This window comes from Theropithecus gelada, chromosome 2 (assembly GCF_003255815.1).
Source record: "Theropithecus gelada isolate Dixy chromosome 2, Tgel_1.0, whole genome shotgun sequence".
Classification (NCBI taxonomy): domain Eukaryota; kingdom Metazoa; phylum Chordata; class Mammalia; order Primates; family Cercopithecidae; genus Theropithecus; species Theropithecus gelada.
The window spans coordinates 13,197,203-13,222,892 of NC_037669.1; the positions used below are offsets into that span (position 1 = coordinate 13,197,203).

The window sequence follows — 25,690 nt, forward strand, 5'->3', positions numbered from 1 at the left end:
TATCTGGCAGCATTGTCTTAAATTTAAGTGAACATAGTATTCTCTAATTAAAAACATCATGTTGGTGAACTGAATATATTATTAGCAAGGCCTTTTCAAACTTTCATTTAAATTTCATTACCAAGAGCTCTAAAACTGATCACTGATCTTAAGATTGTCAACATACCTTTATTTTCTGAAGTTGTGAGAGGACTATAATAATCTTGTTTTCTTTTTAGTATAAGAAGAGATAGATGGGTGGAAGGATATCCTAGTAACCATTTTCTGGGAGATTGTTTTAAAGATAAGTGATACTAGTTATTAAAATATAAATTACAAAATTATTTGGCTGAAATAGATTGCAATAGGTTGTTCAGCAGTGGGATTGGAAGTAACAGAGACCCTTGATAATCATGGAGTGAAGTAAGTGAGAAAGTACAAGGACATTATTATTTAGCCTTTGGGATTTGGAATGTTAAAGAATAAGAATATCCCAATATTACCAGATTATCAGTGGTTGAAAGTTGAATGGAGCAACTGTGAATTATGCATTGTTTCTCTCGCAGAACCCAGAGATCCTAATGTGAGACGGTGAGGGAGTGAGATATGTATTGTTAAGAAATTTAGGTTTGATCTGTATTACTTTTACAGCACAGAATGAGGAAAGAATGTGGACCTCAGGCTGGGGCTGGACTTGCTCATGTCCCTAAGATGATGAAGGTTACTTCCCTGTTTTAAAAAAAAACAACAACAAAGTATGCTCTATGCGCCCTGGAAATCACTGTGCCAGATCTCCTAAAATACCACGATACCACTGGGTGTAGAAATACAGAGACCATCTGGTCCAGGCTGTGTATTAGTGTCTTTCTCAACCACAAAGAACTCACAGAGAGTTATGATCACATTGAACACAGTAAAGGAATAACTATAATCATTCTTTTTTTCAATTATACAAACACGATTGACTTTTTAACGAAAGACTGCTATTCTTTCAATAGCACACGTTTCTCTCGCATTTCAGTTCCTTGTGCACTCACACTGCCATAGGACACTCCTATCAAGCCTCTGATTTCTTCGGTGAGTTAAACAGAGCATGGATAGCAAACAATAAAATAGCTACTTTTCATGGAGCACAAAAGAGGGTGCATTTTTCTCAGCATCGCAGACTCATCACAACTTCTGTGTTTCCTGTCCCATGGGCGACGCCCCCCACTCCCACCCAGTCTCCTTCCTGGGCAGCTCTGGGCTGCAGAGCCAGCAGCGTGCCATCCCGCTCCGCTTTAGCGCCCCCTGCGGACGGCACTAGGACCCAGGGAAGTCCCCGAGCGGGGTTCGCGGAAAGGCAGCCAGACTCCTCCTTATCTCCAGTGTCAAACTTGACATCAGCCTGCGAGCGGAGCATGGTAACTTCTCCAGCAATCAGAGCGCTCCCCCTCACATCAGTGGCATGCTTCATGGAGATATGCTCCTCTCACTGCCCTCTGCACCAGCAACATGGATTGTCACCTCTCCATCCTACTCCTCCTCAGCTGCTCTTTTCTCAACTGCTTCGGGGAACTGATTCCGCAGCCTTCCAATGAAGGTAAGCCAGGTACCGCGAAGCGCGGAGCCCTGCCCCGCGGGCTCACGCTCTCCAAAGCACGTTCTCACCGAAGCCTTGCGCGTCGGGAAGGTGCCTCCGAATAGAGCGGTTGGCTCTTAGTGAACGAAAGATGTGCCCTTTTTTTTTTTTTTTTCCAACTCTCTTCTAAAACACTTCAGAAGATAATTTTAGATGGTCTAAACCTTGAAAACGTGTTTTTAATTTGATACCAATTCGAGCAATTACCTTGTTTGCCAATTTGAACAGAAAGAAAGAAAGAAAATCCTCCAGCGTTGCAACCCAGTTATGTTAATTGCCAAATAGCCAAGGCAGTATTTTATTTTCTAATTATGACCATGTGGTACTCCGAGAAGTTTGAAAGAAAATTCAGCCTTCCTTTCCTAGACTCTTTAGTATGTTTAAAGGTAATGACAGGTTGTTCCTACTTGGGATCATGGCATTTATGAATGGACTAAAGGGAAATCAGTTTGTCGAAGCGGAGGTGCGTGTGTGTGTTTATGTTGCAAGGGCTGTGTTGAAGTTGTGTGTGTCCCGCCAGGCAATGGTTTGCACTGTGGTACAGGTTCTAATGAGCAGCATATGCCACATTAACATAAGTAATATTTGCAGGAATTACAATAAGCTTAGGTTGGATTCTCTTTGTTTAAAGGCTTGTATACAAATAGGAGAATGTATTTAATGAATAGTGAATAGCTCCTGGGAAGATATAGTAAATAACTGAATAGTAGATTAAGAGAGAATGTTCATATGCAGCAAATGGCATTTCCTTGATGTTGTGTTATTTATTATCCTCATAATGAGCATTAATTCCTTTTCAGTGGGTTAAAGTGCAAATCTAATGTTAAGGACACCAATGTGTTCTATAAGATTGTGTACCTAATACATACATTTTCTTTCTCCTATATACCTTTTGTGATCTATTCCTAATGACTTGTGAATGCAGTCACTAACTCTTAAAACAAACTTCTCTATATAATTGATTAGTTTAAAGCCACACTTGCAACATTAATTTCCTCTCAGTGATTTTGAACTTATAACAATAACATTTAGCAATTTATTTTGCAAGTTAACAATACTGAGCAACTGATGTGCAAACGTCATGTTATATACATCACTCCTTAGAAAACATATTGTCAAGCCAATACTGTTGTATATTGTACAGTGTACCTTAATTTTAAAAACACAAGTAAAAACAAAACATTTAGAAAGTTTTTTATTAAATGTAAAAACTGCCTCATACCCGGTGACCTACTTTCACTGCTAATAGAGCAGTCATTTATCTCCTTCCTTACTGACTGCCTTTATCAATTTGGCAGATTTCATTAAATTTTCTGAATCTTTTTTCTAAATAAGAAAATAAAAATTCTAAAATTGTAAGAATCAAGAAAATGATCTTACCCACAAACGACTTTTTCTTTTACAACCCAAATTAAAATGTTTATTGGAAAGTAAGAGTCAATCATTCTTCCTGAATGAAAGGTAAGAGTATTCATTTGTATAACGGGTAACATGTATAATAGGTAACATATCAATAAATTAAAATTAATGTTTAAAAAATTTTGTTCTTCACAGATATTAAAATATTGACAATCACTAGAAAAATAGTGTTAAAATTCCCACATTGCCATGATAAATTATATTTTCCAGATAGAATGTTTATGAACTATGTAGATAATGGATATTACTGAATTAATTATGCACAAGAATGTAGTAATTAGTCAGTATTTTTGTGGAAAACGTAACCTTTAAGTAAACTACAAGAGAAAAAAAAAGACACCAAACTATTTCACACTTACGTAAAATTAATCAGTATTAATTTAATGATACAGAGTTAATCAAATGCAAATTGCTTTTAAGCCTCACCTCATATGTGATTGGGGATATAATGTGCATAATTATACAGACAGGTACACATTAACAATATGTATATAGAAAGGTAAATATATTCAGAAAGCTGACATAATTACATTTAATTTGCTTGGATAAAAGTTTATCCATCATTCATGGGACTATTCTTTCCAGATTGTGTCCTGTGGATAGTGTCTCTTTTCCTTCCTGTGATGATGAAGGGAAGCTTTAAAACAAATTTAAGATGATTTAACTTAGGTAATACTTGAGTGAGATTTTAAATATTAATCCATAACTTGGCTCTCAGTTGAGTTGAATAACATGAAAAATGAAAATGCCAAGTATGTGCCCAGATTTCCATGCAATTTTTCTAACAATGTAATTTAAATAAAAAGCAATTCTTTTGAAAATGTATATATGAGAGGAGTGATTTTAAAATAATATTAATGTAGTTTTCTGATATAATTTTTTAAATTTGAAATATGAAATACTAGACTGTATTTAAAATACTATGATTGAAATATTTCAACACTGTAAAAAATGTACGAGAAATTTATTGGAACATATTTACTAGAATATATTCTTCGATCTATTATGAAGTTAGGCATAAGAGAACCAAGAGAACAAAACCAGGCCATTGACTTAATTGCTAGGACATTTGCAGTTGTGTGATTTGTTTTTAAATTTGAGATTTAATCATTAACTCTCAATATTGAAATGCCATGGGTCCCTGATAAGAAAAATAACTTAGAAAATGTTTAATCTGAATTTTCCTTCTATTAATATATTTACAAATACCTTTCCTATATGCTTTCAAGAAAATGACTCCAGGTGATAATGGAGACTCATCAATGATAACAGATATTCATAATTCCATTGATCACTTGACTCAGCAATTGACCTATATACTTAAACAGAGCTTTATAAAAACTTTATTAAATTCTTATCAGATCTCTCTGTTTACACGGCTTAAGAGAAGACTTTTAATGGGAAATCAGCTGTTTTTCATAGCAAAGTATGATTGCTACACTATGTATTATTTTAAAAGTTCATATACTTGCTCCTAGTTTCCATACCAGAGGGATGATTAACAGAAATAAAATTGGAACAAAGTTAAAACTGGATATAAAATAAAATTATCAACTATGGTTACTTCAACCCTTTCAGAATTGGTAAAAGTACTTCCTTTAAACACTTTTATACATTTATGGCAGTCTGGAGTACAATGCACTGTTAATTCATCAGTACATAATACACTAAATCGTTTTTTCTATCCAAAAGAGTTCATAAATTGGATTACCATTTATCTAGAAAGCTCTTTAAATTGAAAATAAAGTATCCAAAATAAAAGTGAATAAAATTAAATATTCATATTTATATACTAGGTTTTTTTAAAGACTTTTTTGAGTAGCTAAGACACTATTTCTATGAAATGCATTTCCCTAAATATAAATATTCTAAATACTAGAGGAAACTATGTGATTGTTTAAAACTTAAAAGTAAAACTTGCATATGAATATTATAAGCCTCCCTTTGAGTATTAGGCAAATGTTGGAGAAAATAATCAATTTTTTTCATTTTTAAAAATTACTATAAATTGGCATCACTTTTCATATATAAACACTTTTCCTCAAATAAGAACACACTGTGATTAAAACATTAATAGAGAACTAAGCTATCATATCATCTTTATAAGTTTTTTTGGTTTGGAAGAGGGTTTACATTTGCTTTTAATAGCATTTCATCATGCTAGACTAAATAATCGAATGCATTATACATTTTTGTAATTTAATAGCTCTCCTAATAGCTCACCCCTACATCCCCCCTGCCTCCATGGTTAACTGTGCTATTTGCCTGAAGGTAGGAGAAACCTTAATTTCACTATTTTATAACCCACAACAGTTAACACTTGACCTAGGTCATTAACAGGATTATCAGCAAATTTGTTTAAGCTTTTACTGACAATCTGAATTGCTAGGATAATATTTTGAATGTCCTAAAGAAACTTTTTGTAACCTCTCAAAATCTATCATGAAATTAATTCATTCTGAATCTATATTGTTGTAAAGACTAGTACTGATGATAATAATTTGAGTGGTGAAAGTGTTCACTCAGATACCTCAATCTCCTAATTTTTATGTTTCATAATCACACTATTCCAGTCCTTGTCATAAATGAGCAATTATAAACTCTTTTAGATATTACATCTTCTAGTAATAACAATAGATTTATCAATACAAAAGTTTCACTTGTAACAATCAATATTTTTAATTTTATATTTTTTATTATTGTTACCGTAGTTGATAGGATTTTTTTTTTTTTTGTCTATTTTAAGGTTAAAAGTTAGTTGGATATACTACTAACTCAGAAGTGACTGGACCTATAAAAGGGAAACTACATGTAATAAAACACCATTGCCACGTGTTAGATCATGGTTGTATTTTATATAAAGTTGTCTTTCCATGAAACACTAGAAACTGGCAGCTATAATGAAAAACACTTTAAACTAATATAAAATTTTAAAACAAAATATTGTACAGAATCAGATCTTAGTTATTTTTAACACTTTTTAGTAGGTTTAGGAAGTTTTAGGTAAAGTTTTTCAGTTCTTGAATTTAATTATGGCTGGCTCCTTGGTTATATTAACAACTTAGTAATCTCACATTGCTCTTAATACGTTTATTATAAAATAAATGATTTAGTAACATTCTTTATGTATTGCCTACATTTAACATTCAAATTTTGGTGTGTTCTTCAAGGGTCCAACATTTGTAATACTTTTTTCACAATAACTTTCTTTATAATGTTAAAATCCTTTCAGAAATTTAAAATTTTTGTGAAATAAAATACATGTAATATTTAAATATCAAATAGTTACTTTTGCAAAGGATTTTTAAAGGCAAAATATATTACCACAATATATTTGATTTACCAATTTCAACACAAATGGAAAAAAAAAGAAGCGTTCCTGAGAGTTACACTTTCCAAGTCATAAGACCTTCAGGAAAGTATTAATAAAACTTTCCTCAAATCATCAAACTCGATAAGTTTTTATAGACGTTTACTAAAAAAAAAAATCTGTGATCTGGGCTACTTTTTATTTGAATCATTTTTTTCAATGATTCTGTTTGGCATAAATACTAGATAGAAAGGGAAACGTGTATTTCTTGAAGAACATTAAGTTTTACAAGTAATTTTCTGTCAAGATCCTCAAATCTGTTTATTTTTTTAACCTGCACACTTTTTCTTTAAAATATTTAATAAACCTTGTTCCTTTAAGTCCTGTTTGAGAGAAGATTTAGAAGAACAGATGCAGGTGTCTCCTTTCGGGTTCTGTTTTCAGAGATCTGGATTTTCTCATCAGGGAGGGTCAATAAAGGGCTTTTACCAAGTACAAAAGTAGCTTTCCACAGATTTTTTAAATAAAGGATTGACCAGCAGTGTGAAACATTCATTATATTATTCATCCAGGTATACAGAAAACCAGGATTAGAAATTTACTTCTCAAAAATTTGGAAACCTTAGCTAACTCTTCTGTAACAACTTTAGAAATATTAGTAAAAGCAATATTGTGACATTTGTAAAATGCGAAGTCTTCCAAGTCACAAATCAATCCCCCTAGGAAGACATCCCTCAACGTGTTCAGGGTGTGGATACACGTGCACCACTTGCTTGATTTCATTAAGTCTGTTCCCAGCTGCTTGGTATCAGGTAGTTCTTGGAACCTGGCAGGAGGTTTTCTCCAGGAAAAGTCTGAAAGTCAGCAAGTTTTAGTTTGCCTCCTACCAGCTTCCTTTGTAAAAAAAAAAAAAAAAAAAAAAAAAAAAAAAAAAGAGGGGAGAGGGGAGGGTTGTCGTTTACAAAGAAAAAAGTTTTTGCAAGTGAAAATTTCAAAAGTTGATTAGAAAACTGGAGTAGAGAAAAGGTTTTAAAGCCAATGTTAATATATAAATCATTTGCTTAAAAGAAAGACATTTATCACATAAAACGTCTGGTTAATCAATTTTTATTAAATCCCTAAAAACCCCGCACACTTAAAATGGGGTTGGGGTTGGGGGGGGCTGCATTTCTTTGTTTCTCAAGTTTACACACTTCTAATTGTTTCCCAGAAGAAAATATTTTATCCAGGAAAGTTTTAAGAGTGTCAGCCAAAAAATGCTAAAATGCTTCCCCCTTTGAATGTCTGGACGAATGCATGTGGAGGGGTGGATGGAATCAAAACCAGTTCAGCAAATAAAGCTTCAAACTTGGAGTGATGTTATTAAACTGGAAGCCCTGAGTGTGGACATCCCCCAACCCTTCATTTTCTAAATCATGTCCCGCTGTTCCAGTCAAAGCAAAGGGTGAAAATCCACATAATCCAAACCAACATGGTGAAGTGAGAATAATAGGTGAGGAAGGAGGAGGAAAGCAAGTGGCAGCACTGCACAAACAAACTGTTGTGAATACTCCTCGCCATGGACAGGAGTGGCCACAGGAGGGGATACTGCCTTCCTTTTTCTTCGCCCTACACTTCCCACATTTAATAAAGCAATCTTCATTAAATTACAAAAGTGTGTCCTGCGAAATTTTAGCACAAAGCAGAGCTGTACGGGTAGAGACAGTAATGTGGCAACAGGGAGATGAGCAAGTGCTCCTTGCTGCCACCACACCCACCGTCAGGGTTGCCTTAACCACAAACTATTCTCCGCTAGGTCCAGGCTCATTGGAAAACAACCGTGTCTCTCAACAGTTTACTGCTTACTCACTCTGCATCAAATTAAAGATGAGATTTAAAAAAAGAAAAAGAAAAACACATCTCGGGGTGCGGGTAAAGCCAGCCCTCTGGAGGCCAGCGGGTTCTTTGTGCAAGAGACTCTCCGCTCCTGGCTGCCAGAGTCAGTTCCCGGAGCGCGACCAGGGTGCCACGGCCTCCGTCCCGGGGTAGGGTGGGTGGGCGAGCGCAGTCTGATGCTCTTTTGCTCCGGGTTTCTGCCTCCGGGCGGACGGTGTAGGCGCTGCGATGCAGGCTGTAGCTAGCAGAGCGCGAAGGTGCAAAGTTACGCGAACACCAGCGCCAGGAGGAGACTGGAGCGCGCGAGAGGCAAACGTGCGCCCTCTGCCTGCTGCCTGGGATCTGCTGGCACTGGGAGAGCACGGCGTCCTCCTTAACACCTGGGCCCTTCTTACCTGGGCGTCAGGAAGACGCCAGAGTCCGTGCGCTTTGGACGGGTCTGGCAGGTCCTGACTGAGGAATAGACTTTGATTCAGGATCTACCATCATCCTGCCGCCTTTTACATTGCTGTCAGCTAGGCTTTTCAGTTTGATGTTTGGACGTGCTGTGTCTCTTTTCCATCCGTTTTCGTGGGTTCACCAGGTGACAGCCAAGGGAAGGAGATATTCTGCAAGGTTCGCTGCAGGATTGAGAAAGCATCTCTTACTGGGTGCGCTTGGTTGAGACTCACAGGAGTTGCCTCATACGCCCTGTTGTCCAGTTTGCTGATTTCTAACCCTATCCCTTTACTGTTTCTTCATCTTTTGGACATTCAACTCTTTTGGTGTCGCTAGACTCAAATGAAGAAATTTATTTTTTAGAAAAATTTTCTTTAAAACTACCTGCTAATGCCACCTGTTAGGCCCCTAGTAATTGCTGAGGGGGTGTCCGTAAACTTTGCCCCTGTGCATATTCAAAAGTTGTCTGTGTTCTCCCAAAACCCGCGTGTGACTGACACCGTTTTATTAAAACAGGATTTTTTCCTCTTCCAATATTGGGAGTAAACAGGGAATGGGCCAGAGAGAGTTTTGGGAGCTGTGCTATCGATATGGGTTGGTGGTTGGATGATCCTGATGCTTCTGTGGCTGTGTTAGAACTTCCGTGTTTTTCATAAAAGATGGTATTGTTAAATCCTGTAGACTTCAAGACTAATATATCCTCAGTACCATGTTCAACACTGAGAAAATAATTGTTCAGTGTTCTGCTGGCAAACAGATTTTTCCCTTACATTATCATTCATGACTTACTGAACCTCATTTAATCGTTAAAGTAGCCCTAAAATAGGTAACGTGACATTTCCCATTGTTAAACTGAGGAAACTGAGAAAATGGATCCTAATAAAGTAGTAACTAAGCCAAGCCCTCTCTCTTGTCTTTGTCTTTTGATTTTAACCTCACATGTTTTCTTCTAGACACAAACGCCTATGAACTAGGGAGACATCCTTGTCAGGAAAAGCACTAGCTTCTCAACCTTAATCCCAGTGACTGTACTAATTTGTCTTCTGACTTTGCAAGGATAATTTAGAAACAATCAGAAATGTGTAGTGAAAAATTGAAGGAAACCATATAAATGAGAGTACTTTGGAACTGTAAAGTGGTTCCACTCATAAGTTATGATTATCTGCATGGGTGGGGAACCCACTAAGAAACTAACTTAAAGAAATTTGATGTAGACAGAAGAGCAGATAAAAATATCTGTGATGACTTTTCTTCACACGTTCTTTCCTCTGTGTTCCTTTCCTGACACTCAAACACTCCTTTCCTCACCCTGGAGAGAAGATTTTGTCAAGAATTCCATACATACAGATAGTGAGGAAATTGTCAATATAACCAGAGTGTGATTATTTAGGGTTATGTGTAATAAAAATGAAGTGTTAATTAACAATTGGAATTGTCTTAAAGGTCAGTAATAGAAAATAGAACATGGTCCAAAAAGTAGACTTTAGTCTCTGCGGAAATTTCCCCCCACTTAAACTACAATTTTTAAATTACTTAAGATGAGAAAATAAATTTTAGTGATTTAGCTCTTCTTTCATAAAAACACTTGTATTCTATTTAACTGTAGCCATTGAGAAAAGGTAGCTGAAACAGGCTTTTGAAAGGTAGCAAATTAAGTTGGGGGCAATTATATTTTTCATGTGGGTATTTCAGCACATATGTTTTGCATTAATTGCTGCAATAAATTCTGTTAACCTGGCAAAGAGCAAAAATAGCATATTGATGACATCAGGCTTCCAAAGCAGAAAGCAGCTTTTAGTATCTTGCTTTCTTCACTGTAACATAAAAAAAAGAAAAAAAGGAAAAAGGCTAATGTGTTATCCGTTATGTTCCCAAAGAGTTAGCCAGTCTTTCAAGCTATTGGCATGTTTTCCATGAACAAAAGTGAAGAATTAGCAACAAACGTTTTCCCCTTACTTCCAGAGAATTCATGTCAATTACTCATTTTCCTATTACCTGATTTTTTATATTCATATTTGTTACTCATTTCCCTATTATTTGATTTTTTTATATTTATCTTTGGGTTTTCAGAACTCTCTCACATCAAGGCAAATATAAACTGACTTTAAAGACTCCAAACTGAGCTGTCTTCCCTTTTAAGACAAAAGTCTTGACTGATTACATAGCAGGGCCTCAAAAGCACTTGAGCAAATAGATAATTGTGGGTTAATTTTATTACCGAGAGGTTTATTTAGTCAATATCAAAACTGTTTCTTCTTGCTTTTTTAATGCATTCATTTTGAGAAGGTTAATGTATGTTTTTTCAATTAGTAGTTAAGAAAAATAGATGAATAAGCTCCACAGGTCCAGTAAGTGTAAACTGCCTCATATAAGGCTTTAAAATCTTACTTTTTGCCTCTGATAAAGTTGATTGATTTCCAATCAACAGGAAATTGTAACATTTCCCATCTACCTCAGATTGACTAAGGGAAACACAGAGTAGCTTGTTAGTAGTCAACATACATTTATTTCCTGATTTTCAAACCCAATGTAGCAATTGATAAAACTGTTTAGCTTTTAAAGGGATATATTCTTTCATTGCATATGATGGCAGTCTTCACACTGAGGGAAAGTCTGGGAAGCTAATTTGCAATGTCTTCCATGTGGATTATCTAACTAATCCTCTGGGTAAGCAAAACACCACTAACAGGAAAAGTCCATTTGCAGCACTGTGTGGTGTGTTATATCACCAACAGTATTGTCCTCTTACAAAACTGTAAGCAAAATTTTATGAATAAATATATACCTTTTGACCTCTCTATGGCATAAAATTTTATTTTTTTGAATTATAAACATGTGGTGTGGAAAAAAAAAACCCATTGATTTATTTGTCACTATCTAATCTTGTTCATTTTCCCCAACTGTCCTCTAATCATCTATACTATTCAAAGGTGGCAAAAAGGCTAGAGTTATATACAAATCCCTCTCAAATAAGTCACAGCTGATCATGGTAGATTTTGCTTTTTTACAGAATAAAAGAACTGGCAGCATGATAGAAAAGTAGAACTAGAATTAAAGTAGATTGTTACTCTTTTATGAAATCTATAAACACCACCAAATCTAGTAACTGCCAAATATCGGAAATATTTTCAAAGAGGCAGTAAAAAGGAATTAGTATTTTTCTCTTGGTTTGCTTTTACTATCTGGTTTACCATAGATAAGTTAATACTCATTTACATTAGATAACTCAAAAAGATAAACTTAGAGATTTTACTATAGTGTCTTTGACACTTCTGATCTAAATTATGATTTGATTGTCCTTGTTCTCTGAAAAAGAAATATCCACGTGTAATTATAGTATTTCCTGTGACTAAACTAGTTAATCTATGCTTAACAATGGTGTTTCTTTCTATATTTTCAGATACAAATGCTTATCTTTGACATTTGTACATTGAATAAGGAAAATTTTTCTTACCTTTGAAAGTGATGTTCTAAATCATACTAAAAGTTTTAATATTCCACAAAAAATATAAAATGAGAGGAAGGAAACCAAAAAGATATAAAATTAGTAATATTCCTTTAAGTTTTTCTTTCCAAAGGTGATCCTTTGGAAATTAACTCAGCATTTTTTTTTTTTTTTTAATGTTTGGCCAGGTTTGTAGTAGGTTTACTACCCTAACTCTATTAGTGAAAACTTTGGAACTGTAAAGGTAATGACAAAGACACACATTTAAGAATCATTAAAACGAGTCAAGAAAAAGGTTGATATATAACTAATTTCGTATTACATAATAATAAGTCATCTTTCATATTATAATAATTTATTGTTTGTGTTTGTTTATTTATCAAACTGTTTACCTGAGGATTAGTTACCCACTGGAGTTTGAAAAAAAAAAATATGCTAGGGACTGGAATGCTCTGTGCTTTTGAAGATGTCAAATTCAATGGGATAAATGAATCTAAAATGAATACTTATATAAAAATTGTTGTAGATATGAGAATTATGAAAAATATGATATGAATCTTTGGTGGAGGGTGCAATTTAAGTCCCAGAACAGAGTCCCTGAGAGACAGGGAGAATTTTTTTAAGGTAAAAGATAATAATAAATTCCTAAAAACAAGGAGTAGGAGATTAACTGATTTGCTTAAGTTCATGTGGTGGGGATAATTTTAACCCAGATTTATTTTTAACTGCATGTAACTTTAAAAATAATTTAAATGAATATATAACAAAGACACATTTTTAAGCATGTCCAAAATAACTAAATATTCAGAAACAGTTCTTATTAAGCACATACCTAAACTGATGTAAATTCTGTGTGAGTGCATGTGAATATATTGGAAACACACGTGACTGAATATCAAAATAGAACCATCACCAAATAAAAACTTCTGTAGGTGCTATTCCTATTATGATTACACTACCCCAAAATACCTCACTGGTCTTTATTTGCATTCTACCATCTCTTTCATCAATAAAGTAAAAGTTTTCTGACTATTCTAGTGCAGAGTTTGATGCTTTCCATTGACACCATGCTCCTAAGATGTAAGGGAAAAGACTAGTGTTTTGAAATAAACTGCTAAGAATGTGGTACCGTATTTGATCCTTTGTGGACCATTATAAAGACCCAAAAACAAACCTTGAAGAGTTTGTTTATGTGTGTGTGCCTATGTTTGTAGATGTCAGTCAAATTTGTATTGTCACGATCAGAATAAATGATACACATGAGATTTTAGATAATCCAGATATTCTGCAGAATATGATGAAGTCAAAGCTTTATTCTGATTGTAGTTTTCCAGAAATTTGTTTAATCAGGAAACCAATTTCTTCTACAGTGGGGTTCTTTCAAAACAAATACATGTGTACGTATATGCACATGTGTGTTTGAGGATGCCAAAATATCCAGAGGATGTTTTTAAATTTAAACTTACTTTTGTCTCATCATTACATTCTTTGTTTCCTGTGCTAGAATTTTGAATCTTTATATCCAAGGGACTTCTAGGAACAATTTTATTTCTAAAGGAAATATTATATTACAGTTCTTCTGTAAGTCAATTTTCTTCTTCTATTTTCACAGCCAACAGTCAAACTCTGGCTGAATAGAGAGAGAGCATGTACTATCTGGATGTCGATATTCTACATTTTATGATAATATGATTTTTTAAATACCAAGATAGACTGATTTTATGGGGTGAAGGCAAAATGCATATGCTGTAGTTTAAACTGCTATTTCCCTTAATGACTATTTGTATTTCATAATTGAGTAATATGTTTTCATTTTTCACTTTTTAATCTTTCAAAAAGGTGTCTCTGAATTGGATGTAAACAAGTCATTCTATTACTTCTGGAACACTTTAAAAAGCAAAACTGTGAAAAATAAAATGCTGTTTACATAATAATGTCCTAGTTTTAGAAACTTACACTTTGGGAGATGCATTTTACTTGTCTGAATGATTCATAATATCAGTTAACAATGGAGAAAAACAAAGAGCTGTTATTTAAGTCAGGCTGTTAGTGTACTAAAAATTCACTGGCAGTAGAGCATCACAACTGATTTATGTGAAAGGATTATTTTGTTATAAGAACACATTTCCTACTGATATCTTGATACCTGTTTGTTCCATAATAGTTTTGATATCCATATGACCTTTATATTTCTCTGATTAAAAGAGGAAAAATGAAAATTTTAATACTTTATAAACAGCATAGGATTGACATTTACTAAAGTGTCCAAGTTTCTAGTAGAATTTTGTTCTGCGTTATTTCCTGAGTCACTCTAGTTATAAAAACACAGACTCATCTTACTGTGAGACTCTGTTTTGATTCCAAGGAGTTCCCCCTACTGTTGGCAAAGACTGAGATGAGACAGCTAATTACAATTTCTTCTATAACTAAGATCTTGATAGAAATAAATCCAAAATTATTGCCCAGGAGAAAAAGCTAAGGAGAAAGAGTAAGTTAAGGGCAGAAATCTTCTTATATCACATAAACAGGTTGTTAAAATACCACCTGACAAAAGAGGTTTTTCATAACAATGTTTAACATGGCAGCATTTAAAAAATTATTACATCAGCTGGGCGCGGTGGCTCACGCCTGTAATCCCTGCACTTTGAGAGGCCGAGGCAGGCGGATCACAAGGTCAGGAGATCAAGACCATCCTGACTAATGCGGGGAAACCCCGTCTCTACTAAAAATACAAAAACAAAATTAGCCGGGCGTGGTGGCGGGCACCTGTAGTCCCAGCTACTCGGGAGGTTGAGGCAGGAGAATGGCGTGAACCCGGGAGGTGGAGCTGGCAGTGAGCCGAGATCATCCACTGCACTCCAGCCTGGGCGACAGAGTGAGACTCCATCTCAAACAAACAACAACAAAAAATTACATTCTAATTTTAGCTGTTCTTTTGATAAAAATTGCATAAATTAAAATTTCTGTGATAGAAAATGCTGCTAAATTTAACACAGTTTACAGGAACTTTTATCTGCACACACTTGAGGCATAATAGTTGACTTCGTCTATAGTACAATATTTTTATAATGTTTTATCCGTGAAATAAAATACTAATTAGATCTATTAAAATATTTTGGCTGGTCGCGGTGACTCACGCCTGTAATCCCGGCACTTTGGGAGGCCAAGGCGTGCAGATCACGAAGTCAAGAGATCGAGGCCATCCTGGTCAACATAGTGAAACCCCGTCTCTACTGAAAGCACAAAAATTAGCTGGGCGTGGTGGCCCACGCCTGTAATCACAATTACTCAGGAGGCTGAGGCAGGAGAATCGCTTGAATCCAGGAGGCAGAAGTTGCAGTGAGCCAAGTTTGTGCCACTGCACTCTAGCCTGGCGACACAGGGGAGACCCTGTCTCAAAACTAATAATAATAAATAAAATAAAAAAAGAATAATAATGCTTGGGTAGAAAGAAAATAAATACAAACTGGAAGTCCACAGGAACAATTAAATTAAGAATATGCAAGCGCAGTAGATAAAAGTTGTTGCAATACAGAAGTACATCAGAAAAACTATCTTCTCTAAACTTCTCAATGTCATACCCTGGTGCATACAGTAAAACAGAAAAGCTCAGCTTAGGTGAATCTTATCAGAAAATATTTGTCGATTTCTTAATTCTGTATTATGTTTGACCAGAGAACTACACAGGGAATTATAACACTGAGAAAAAAAATTTATTTCTTTCTGTATCATTTTCTTCAATTTGTGACATTTAAATATATTTAGAAGCAGACTGAAGAGCTCTGTGTAGTCCTGTAACCTAGAGCAAAGTTATTCTGCTTATTATAACAGAAAGTGATGAAAATGATAAAGATAAGTATTTGTGAAATGAGGCTGGGACAATTACAGTGATGGTGTGCATAGAAAGAAACTGTCATTACTCTTTAGTAAAAACAAGATGTAATCAAAGGATGGGCTTATTTTCTATTGTAGTGGTTTTATAGTTATTTGTACTTGGCCATAAAAGTCCCTTATAACTGAAGGTTTTACAAGAAAACTTGTGCATTATTATATGAGTTTGAAATTCTTTAGCCATTAAAGCCTACTGTTCACCTTGAAATGATTGTTTAATAATTATTTATAACTCAGTTTCATAAAATGCAACTACAGCATTACCACAAAGCCTATGGGTATATTATTAGGTAATTGTAAAGATCTGCTTCAGTACAAAGCTGTGGCATTTAATCTTAAAAACCTTTTAGAACTGTCTGCATGTTTGTAGCACTTAAAAATCTTTCAGGGTGTGAATATTAGTTTCATTCTCAGTCTTTCTTTTTTTTTTTTTTTTTTTTTGAGACGGTGTCTCGCTCTGTCACCCAGGCTGGAGTGCAGTGGCCGGATCTCAGCTCACTGCAAGCTCCGCCGCGCGAGTTTACGCCATTCTCCTGCCTCAGCCTCCCGAGTAGCTGGGACTACAGGCGCCTGCAGCCTCGCCCGGCTAAGTTTTTGTATTTTTAGTAGAGACGGGGTTTCACCGTGTTAGCCAGAATGGTCTCGATCTCCTGACCTCGTGATCCGCCCGTCTCGGCCTCCCAAAGTGCTGGGATTACAGGCTTGAGCCACCGCGCCCGGCCCATTCTCAGTCTTTCTAAGTGGACAAGTAGCCACTATGAATCAGAATTTATAAATGTCCTTTAAAAAGCTTTATGTGTTAATAATTCTCTAAAAATCAAAACTCCAGAAACTTGTACATTTTTAATCTGCCCTCACTAACTGGGAACCTTTGTTTCAAGCTCTTATTTTAGTAACTGAGAACTTGAAAAAAAAAAAAAAAATCTTAGTTTGTTCCTTTTACTAAGAAGAAAAGATGATGTAAATTATTGGAATAGGCAATTCTTTTTGACGCTGCCAATACTAATGAGCAATTTTACTAGGAGTGAACTTTTGATTGAGTCTCTCCATTGTGATAGAGGACAGGATAGGAAGAGAGAGGATGGCTCTGGGAATCTCAATCCCACAATCCAACAGAGGGGGAAATGGAACAGCAGAAATCAGTGGCAGAAATGACATCCAGGTTTCCTCCTTTCCATAAGTACTTATTACCAATTTGAGCCAATTTGCTCTGTACTTTGTTCCTTTTTTTGTTTGCTTGCTTTGTTTTATTTTGTTTGTTTTTGAGACGGAGCCTTGCTCTGTCTCCCAGGCTGGAATGCAGTGGCGTGATCTCGGCTCACTGCAAGCTCTGCCCCCGGGGTTCAAACGACTCTCCTGCCTCAGCCTCCCGAGTAGCTGGGACTACAGGTGTGCGCCGCCACGCCGGCTAATTTTTGTATTTTTAGTAGAGATGAGCTTTCGCCATGTTGGCCAGGCTGGTCTTGAACTCCTAACCTCTGGTGATCCGCCCGCCTCGGCCTCCCAAAGTGCTGGGATTACAGGCATGAGCCACTGTGTCCGGCACTATACTTTGTTCTTACTCCTTTACTCCATTCTACATCTTCTTATTTACATCAGAAACCACCATTCTTTCTTTCCAGATCTCAGTAACTTAGTGCCCATCTGAAAGCCAAATCAACAGTCCAAGTAAGGATTACCTTCCCCTTCTCATGAATATAAGCGCCTTGTAGTCATGCATCTCTATTTAAAAGCAATTAGAGGCAGTAAAACATGTAAAAGAAAAACCTAGAACCATATCCATCGATACATAAGACGGTGATTTCCAAATTCATTTTTGCCTAGAAAAACTCCACTTATTTATTTACTAACTTAAATAGAATCATGACATTTAAAAACATTTCCAATTTAAATCACTTTCATTAAAAAAGTTAATATATGCCATATAGTTCTTTGAATATAAAATATTCTAAAATTAACAAAATAATGTGTTTTCTGTTACACACCAAAAATATATGGCAATCACATCATTAGAATATGAAATCTGGGAAGGGGTAACTTACAGCTTTGATAAATAACTGGCATGAGATAGCCATGAAAGAATGAAGTCATGCATATGTTCCTATCTAGCCTTAAGTAAGTTTTCGTTTTGTCAGATTTTATCATTGTGAACTCACATTGTCCAGCAATTGAAATAAACTATCCAATTACTAGTGCAATTATAACTCAGTCCACAGTATTATATTTGTACGTCACAACTCATCAGACTATCCTGTCCATCCTAGCGTTTGAAAAGAAATGATCAGGTCTACATATGTTTAGAGAGGGACAGCATTCTAGTAACCAAAGTTCTTGCCTGTATCAGTGTGGGGTTTAAGGTATGTATTGCAATGTTACATTGAGTCAATGTATGCAGATAAATCCCTCACAGATTTACTTTGAAATTCCATTCATTTTCTTTTCTTACCTCAATTATGGTATATACTCAAACTGTTCTATAATGGATCACAGGAGATTTGAGGTTTGTATCCTGGGAGTCCCAATTAAGTAACCATTCACTTTAAAGTACTTAGAATTCTTAGACGGTGTTATTTTTATTTGGGTACAAACAAAAGGGACTTTATAAATCCAAATTATATGCTTTTAAAATGTGTTTTGAAGTTAAGTATTCTACTCTACTAGGTCATGTATTTAGGTCATGTAATTGAATTATAAATATAATTCAGAAGTCAAAATGGAACTGTTGTCAAATAATATTAATGTATTAAATTTACAAGAAGGGAGTCTGTACAGCATGTTATAAACTCATGGTGGTTTTAAATATATTTTTGGTATTTGAACATCACAGCAACATTGCAAGATACTCAGGGTAGATATAATTGATAGACAATAGAATCAGTCAGAAGTAATGATGCTAATTGTGTTTTTCTCATTTGTGCTAAATGGAGTACACTAAAAATTTAATTTCTGAGTAAATGCAATAAATTTAATTAATCTATACTTACTTTAATTGACTGTATGGTCTTACTTATTTTGGTTTGTTCTCATTTGAGTAGAAACCAAATGCTGATGTGATTAGTCTAGTTCTTTTCCATTGTTCTTATTATCAGAAGAAACTTAAGGATATGGTAGTTCATTAGCTGATAACCTACATTCCAATAGGTAATTTACTAAACAGAGTCTATGTAATAACCACATCTTCTTCTCCTCACTCTGGTTACTAATACTAAGATTAAACTAGTGATTGATCTTAGCATGTGGAGTAACATATAATTATCATTTAGTAATGTGCAGTTAGTACCTAAAAACAATGATACATTAAGCCATTTAAACCCCTAAGGACATTGCAAATATAATCTAATAATTTATGCATACTGGCAAGCTGATTTCTACTATGCAAATCCCATATAAAGCTCAGAGAGATTAAATGATTGGTATGAAACAACTAACAATTGAACTAGGTATATCTTTTATGAGAATGAATGTTGGTAATATCCTTTAATTTAAAGGTGAGGAAGTATTTTTGTATTTTCAAAAATTTTCTAACACTGATCTGAAATATAATCTATAACATTGATTAATTGGTAGAGGGTTTTTAATTATTTTTCAGAGATAACTGCAATATAATTAAGCATACTGTTAATTTCCAAACTGATATCATGGGAAATAATTCAATTATGGAAATTATACTATGTAATCCATGCAGCGGCTATCTTCTGTTTTAATCTAAATACAGTTACTTCTCATTAGGATTAATTTATTGGGAAAACATTCTTTAATCATTAAGGAATTATAATGTAAAAGGTAAAGTTTATGTTTGTCTTTCACTAGCAAAACTTAAAGAATCTAACTTTGAGAATTGTATTTCTTTTACATTGTAATGATCAAGAGCCTTACTTTTACCCACCTAATGAATTTATCAACTAACCAGGTAATCAAAATTTTAGTACTACCTGAAAATTTAGAAATCTAATGTCTATCAAATATGTAATTAATTTTTCTTAACATTTTATAAGATTAATATTTCCTTTACAAAAAATAGTTGAGATGATTTTTAGTATGTCAAATATGTAATTTATTTTTCTTAACATTTTATAAGATTAATATTTCCTTCACAAAAAATAGTTGAAATGATTTTTTAAAGTCTATCAGATATGTAATTTATTTTTCTTTACATTTTAAAAGATTAGTGTTTGCTTTGCAAAAAAAAATTACTTGCGATTATTTTTAAAAGAATGGTGCTTTTCATGTATCAGGAAACATTTTGTAAACAACATGAGAACATGTTGTGCAGTGTACGTATTTACATTATGTTTTGCTGTGTGTATATATGTAACCCCTGAAAATGATTCCTTTCTATTGTGTGTATTGATTTTCATGGTCTGGTTCACGTTAATAATGCATGCTGAGTTTATGTAACTTTCCTTCACATCCTCCATTAGTCAATCATGGAATTTTTTTTCTAATTTAGAAGAAAGATGAGGTAAAATCATAGTTTCCATTATTTAATAGGTCAGATAGACAAAGTGAACCTTTTGTTATTAATTGTATTTGGAGTGCTGTTTTATATTTAATTTTCTAACCCATTACAAATTAATATTCGGTGTGGAAAATAACGTTCCATCTTCTTTTAATAATACATGCAATCATATGCATGTTATATTTTACTTTTCGTGTACAAACATCGATTAAAAGTCATTAGAACTAGCACGAAGTTCTGAGTAAAACCACTAAAGCCTTTGAGTAAAAATACTCGCTCTGCCGCCCAGGCTGGAGTGCGCTGACGCGATCTCGGCTCACTGCAAGCTCCGCCTCCCGGGTTCCCGCCAGTCTCCTGCCTCAGCCTCCCAAGTAGCTGGGACTACAGGCGCCGCCATCACGCCGGGCTAATTTTTTTGTATTTTTAGTAGAGACGGGGTTTCATCGTGTTAGCCGGGATGGTTGCGATTTCCTGACCTCGTGATCCACCCGCTTCAGCCTCCCAAAGTGCTGGGATTACAGTCTTGAGCCACGGCGCCCGGCCAAAATAACTACTTTAAATAAATAAAGCTTTACACAGGTGTTACATAGTTTTACTTGTATTTCTCCTCAAATTGGTAGTTAAGCTTTTTGTTTGTTACATGTAAGTAAATAATGAATACATTTTTAAAAAATACACATTGCAGAATAATATGTTGAGTATTAGCCAGGGACACTATGAAGGTGCCATATTAAACATAAATAAACACATATTGATTCACTGTAGCAACATATTTAAGAAATGAATTAATTGGGAAATCATATGCAAATTTATCAGATTTAATATTTTTGAAGTTATTTTGATATGCTAGCATTAATATTGTTTTCTATTTTGCATTTTTATTGTTTCCTCTTTAAATCTGTAATTATTATGTCAGAAATTGTCAGTATATTGAACATTAACCTATCCTTGTAAATAAATGCAAACAGTTTGAAAGGACACAGAAACTTTTGATCTCTTAACTTTCCCTGTGTATTTTTTGTAACTCCCTTTTTTAATACTAATTATAGACTTATAATGAAAAGGAAGAGTTATGTTTTTTGAGCAATTCAACAACAGACAATGTAAACTCAACAGAAGCAAATAGAAATAATTCACTGTTATTAATTGTGTTTGTGTATTGTGTTTTATTTCAGTCAATCTACTGGATTCAAAAACAATTCAAGGGGAGCTGGGCTGGATCTCTTATCCATCACATGGGGTGAGTTTAATAAACTATCAAAAGGAAACATCATTTTCTCCATTACCTTTCTTAGGGAGCAGATGAATTTATTGTATTCTCTAAAGAGAACTCTTGTACTTCTGGTGACAAATTATATTTATAGGAGTATTCAATATATGGAGTAGCACAGCTTGACATTTGTGTCCAGTGGAGTTACTGAGAATTTTGAAGATTTTTTTTCTTCTTAATTTATTAATTGCTTGAATGGATTGATTAAATAGTTTAATTATTGTTGGCATCATGTTAATGATTTAAGAGTGACTTTTTTTTTTTTTTGATGTGATCAGAATAGGTGAATTAATTGGACTGCCTAAATTTCAGGTGATGTAGAAAGTGTGTATTTGGAGATGGTAATCTCCAAAGTCATAGCCTTAAAATCAACCTCAGTAACTGCTCTTCCAAGTAGGTAGAATTTATTGTTCAACATTATAAACCTATATTGTCTTAATTTACTTGTTTAAAATGTCTACAATTTGCCTAGATCAGTTTAAAAAAGGGAATATTACTTAGAAAAAATCTGCTGCTGCCTTTAAGTTTTAAACTTTTTATATAGCTTTGGTATTTTATCAATCCAGATACAAATTACAGAGTGTAGTATTTTGGTGCTCTAAATGACTATAATGAGCCTTTTCTGGGAGAAAATTTTTCTTTTAGTTTTTCTGAAAAATGGGGGGTGGGGTTACATTTCTCAAACTCTTTTCCCTACACAATTTTGTAATAAATTCCCCAACATACCTTTTTGTTTCTAAGTATAGCTTGTGAAATATGTGAAATATTTTGAAATATTTATCATAGGAACAAGCGTATGTATTCCTGTCCTTCTATGATAGTCATCTTTTCAAGAGATTGTAATTACTTCCATTTCGTATTGGTGTTCAGTCTTTAGAGTTTTGTGCCTAAATATACACAGTTTTATGATAGCACCAGCTTCTTCACCAGCGGATGTTTTCCATCAGAGATACTTCATCTGTCTGTCATCTTTGTATCTGCTTCTCTTCCTGACACACCTTGACTTTGACAATATGCCAAAACCTAAAATCAAGCCTTCATTAGTTACTTTAGAGCAGAGAGTATGAAGTAAGCCAGGGTTTGGTTTTCCCAGAGGTGTGAAAGGAATCAAATGATTTGGATAAAAGCACAGCCTAGATTGTCATAAAGAGTGAATTGAAACTCAAGAATGAACTGGAAAACTCATTTGAAACTAATCATCTAAAAGTCAAACCTCACCTTAATTTGATTTTAGAAATTTAAATTTTTCATGACTCTTTCAGATAATATACCAGAGAACCTGTTGCCTCAGGATATAAGAAAAGCAAAAACTATAGTAATGTTTAGTTACTATATATTAGTATATAGTATACTATATACCATATATACATACTATATACTATATATACTATATAATATGGTATATATATTACTATATTAGTATCTATAACTAATAGATACATATATGTTTATTTTTTAAAACAAGAAATTATCTTATATTTCACAGCAACAGTCTGGCTGATGTTTTCCTTTAAAGAAGGTATAGTGGTAACACATTTTTATATATTGAGAGTTGGGGGAAATGAATTCCCCCATTGTTAATCTCGTAGATAATGTGATGGGGTAGAGTTGGCACTTCTACTTCTAGATCTATGTTGGAGGTAGACAGTGGGGTGTTCTTAGCACCTTGCTGGGTAAAGTGTGACACAGGGACAAACCAGCAACATCAACATGTGGGAGATTATTAGAAATGCAGACTACCAGACCCTTCTCCAGACATTGTGAATCAGAATCTGTATCTCAATAGGTGACTCTTTAGCACATTCAATTTGAAAAACACTCCTCTGGATAAATTACCTCTTCACATTTCCCATCTCTGGCCCAATTTACTGTCTCTTTGTTGCCTAGGAATCTCTTATAGCTTCCACAGTCAAAAGTTTTCAGTTTCTTCTTTGGTTTACTGTTGCCTCAGAGATCCCCACTCGGACCCATTGGTTCCTCTTCATTGCTGTCCTCTGTTGATCTTTCAACTGTGATTTTCTTATTTCTGATGCATAAAATAGCCTAAAATGGTTGGTCATTCTCTTCAAGCTTATCATTATTATTTGCAGGGAGAAAAGAGAAACTCCCCAATAGTTCATGAAACTTACAATACCTAAGAACCCCAAAGCTAAAAAAAAGAATAAAATCAAATGATGTGAATTATTGTTCTGTGGTGATATGTAGTGTATATTTCCTTTAAATTTCCCACATATTTTGTTAACCATAATATGTATAAGGAAATATATAGTGCAGTTTAGAAAACGTTAGATCAACTGTTTTTTTGGGAAATTGACCAGATTATTAGGTGAAAATACTGTATGGTAAGTTTAGGTTTTGGATTTATTAGCCTGGCATATACAAATATTTGTGCCTCCAGATTCAATTAATTATTTTTATTGCTCTCATTTTTAACATGACAAGGATAGATTAGTTTTGTGGTTGTATTGTTTTTAAAGGAAATAGATACTTATAACAATTGTGATATCCTTGCTGAAAGGTTTTTCATAAAATAAAAAGACAAGTAATAGCTGGAAATGGACTTCGAGTTTGTTATTTTTCAAATTAATTAAATAATAACTGGCAGTGCATCTGACTGGAGGATAACTAAAATATGACTGTAAACTTAAGGGGAAAAATCATAATAACAATATTATACCATATTAAATCACTGCAAATTCTCACTCTTGATTTAGGGTAGTGGTTCTTAACAGGTTGAACGAGTAGGGAATTTTTATTTTGTCTCGGGGGGACATTTGGCAATGTTTGAAGACTTTTGTCACAACTGGGGAAAGGAGGCACTTTTACATCTAGTAGGGGAGACCAGTGGTACTGCCAAATACCTTACAATAAACATGGCAGCCTCTAAAAAGAAGATTGATCTGGTCTAAAATGGCAGTGCCTAAGTTGAGAAACTCTTACTTGGGGGATTAATAATAGCATTCCATCAGGAACTGTCCTTAACTAAGGAGATCTGGGAGACTGCCAGCTCCTTCTCTAACTTCCAATCATGTTCTCATCAGAAGCTCTGAATTCCAAATCTGTTGAAATATAAATTTTAAAAAATAAATCAGTGATTCATTTCAAACTTAAAATGAATCTTTCATGGAATGCTTGTATCACCTGAGCTATTAAAAAATTAATATATTTGGAGGAAAATGGCCAAGAGTCACTCATTCCTTCATATAATTTGTTTTCTTTTTCTATTCTTTCTTTTCCTCCAAAGATGTATTCATACATGAAACTTTGCAATTTGCCTAGGTACTTTTCTTGGGAGTAGTATTTCTCTCTCCATTTTTAAATGGTGCTTCATATCTTAGAGAAAACCTTGTAGGGAAATATGATACTACATATATTATTAGGCCTTGGACCAATTCTCCAAATAAATATCTGGGAGTAAATTTATTGAAACTTTAATTTTCTCTGAATGAAGGTCATGAAAATAATACTCAAATTTGTAAACTGAAATTATTTATGGAGGTCATGAATAGCAATTCATTTTTCAATGGAAGAGTTTTATTTGTCACTCATATTATCTGGCATTATATTTGGTGCCTTTAGCAAAGCAGACAGAAGCAGTTACCTTCTCTGGGCCTATAAACTATGAATTATAATATGATATTTGAATCCAGGGCTTAATTTTATTCAGAAATTTGGGTAAATAATTCAATAGTTCTAATATTAATATTTGATTTTGAGAATAATCAACACATATCAAACCTTCTATATATTGTTAGGTTACAGCTTAGAAAAACAGTCTTTTGCTTACACATGACTCTTAAATTGATTGTACTTAAACTGATCGATGATTGATTGATTGATTGATAGTGTTAATCTACCATGTAAACTTTCTTAGACTACATATCATTACATAAATTCATTGGAGGAGAGATCCAAGGAAGGTCGAGCTACACAGTTTTCATTTAGTATAGTATTGATATCCTGATTAACTAGTACAAAGAAAT

At 34.2% G+C, this 25,690-nt stretch overlaps 1 protein-coding gene across 3 annotated transcripts in view; it reads left to right on the forward strand.

Annotated features, from left to right (window-relative positions):
- The first annotated feature begins 1,248 nt into the window (after nucleotides 1-1,248).
- The window catches only part of EPHA3 (EPH receptor A3), a 359,464-nt gene continuing 335,022 nt past the window's right edge, over nucleotides 1,249-25,690 (forward strand). For 2 of the 3 annotated variants that reach the window (XM_025377673.1, XM_025377672.1), the window contains exons 1-2: nucleotides 1,346-1,561; nucleotides 21,613-21,677. In XM_025377673.1, the coding sequence (XP_025233458.1) occupies nucleotides 1,474-1,561; nucleotides 21,613-21,677 (153 nt within the window). In that variant the 5' untranslated portion in view covers nucleotides 1,346-1,473. Of the gene's footprint in view, nucleotides 1,562-21,612; nucleotides 21,678-25,690 lie in introns of all 3 variants that reach the window. The other variant, XM_025377671.1, reaches the window with a different exon arrangement.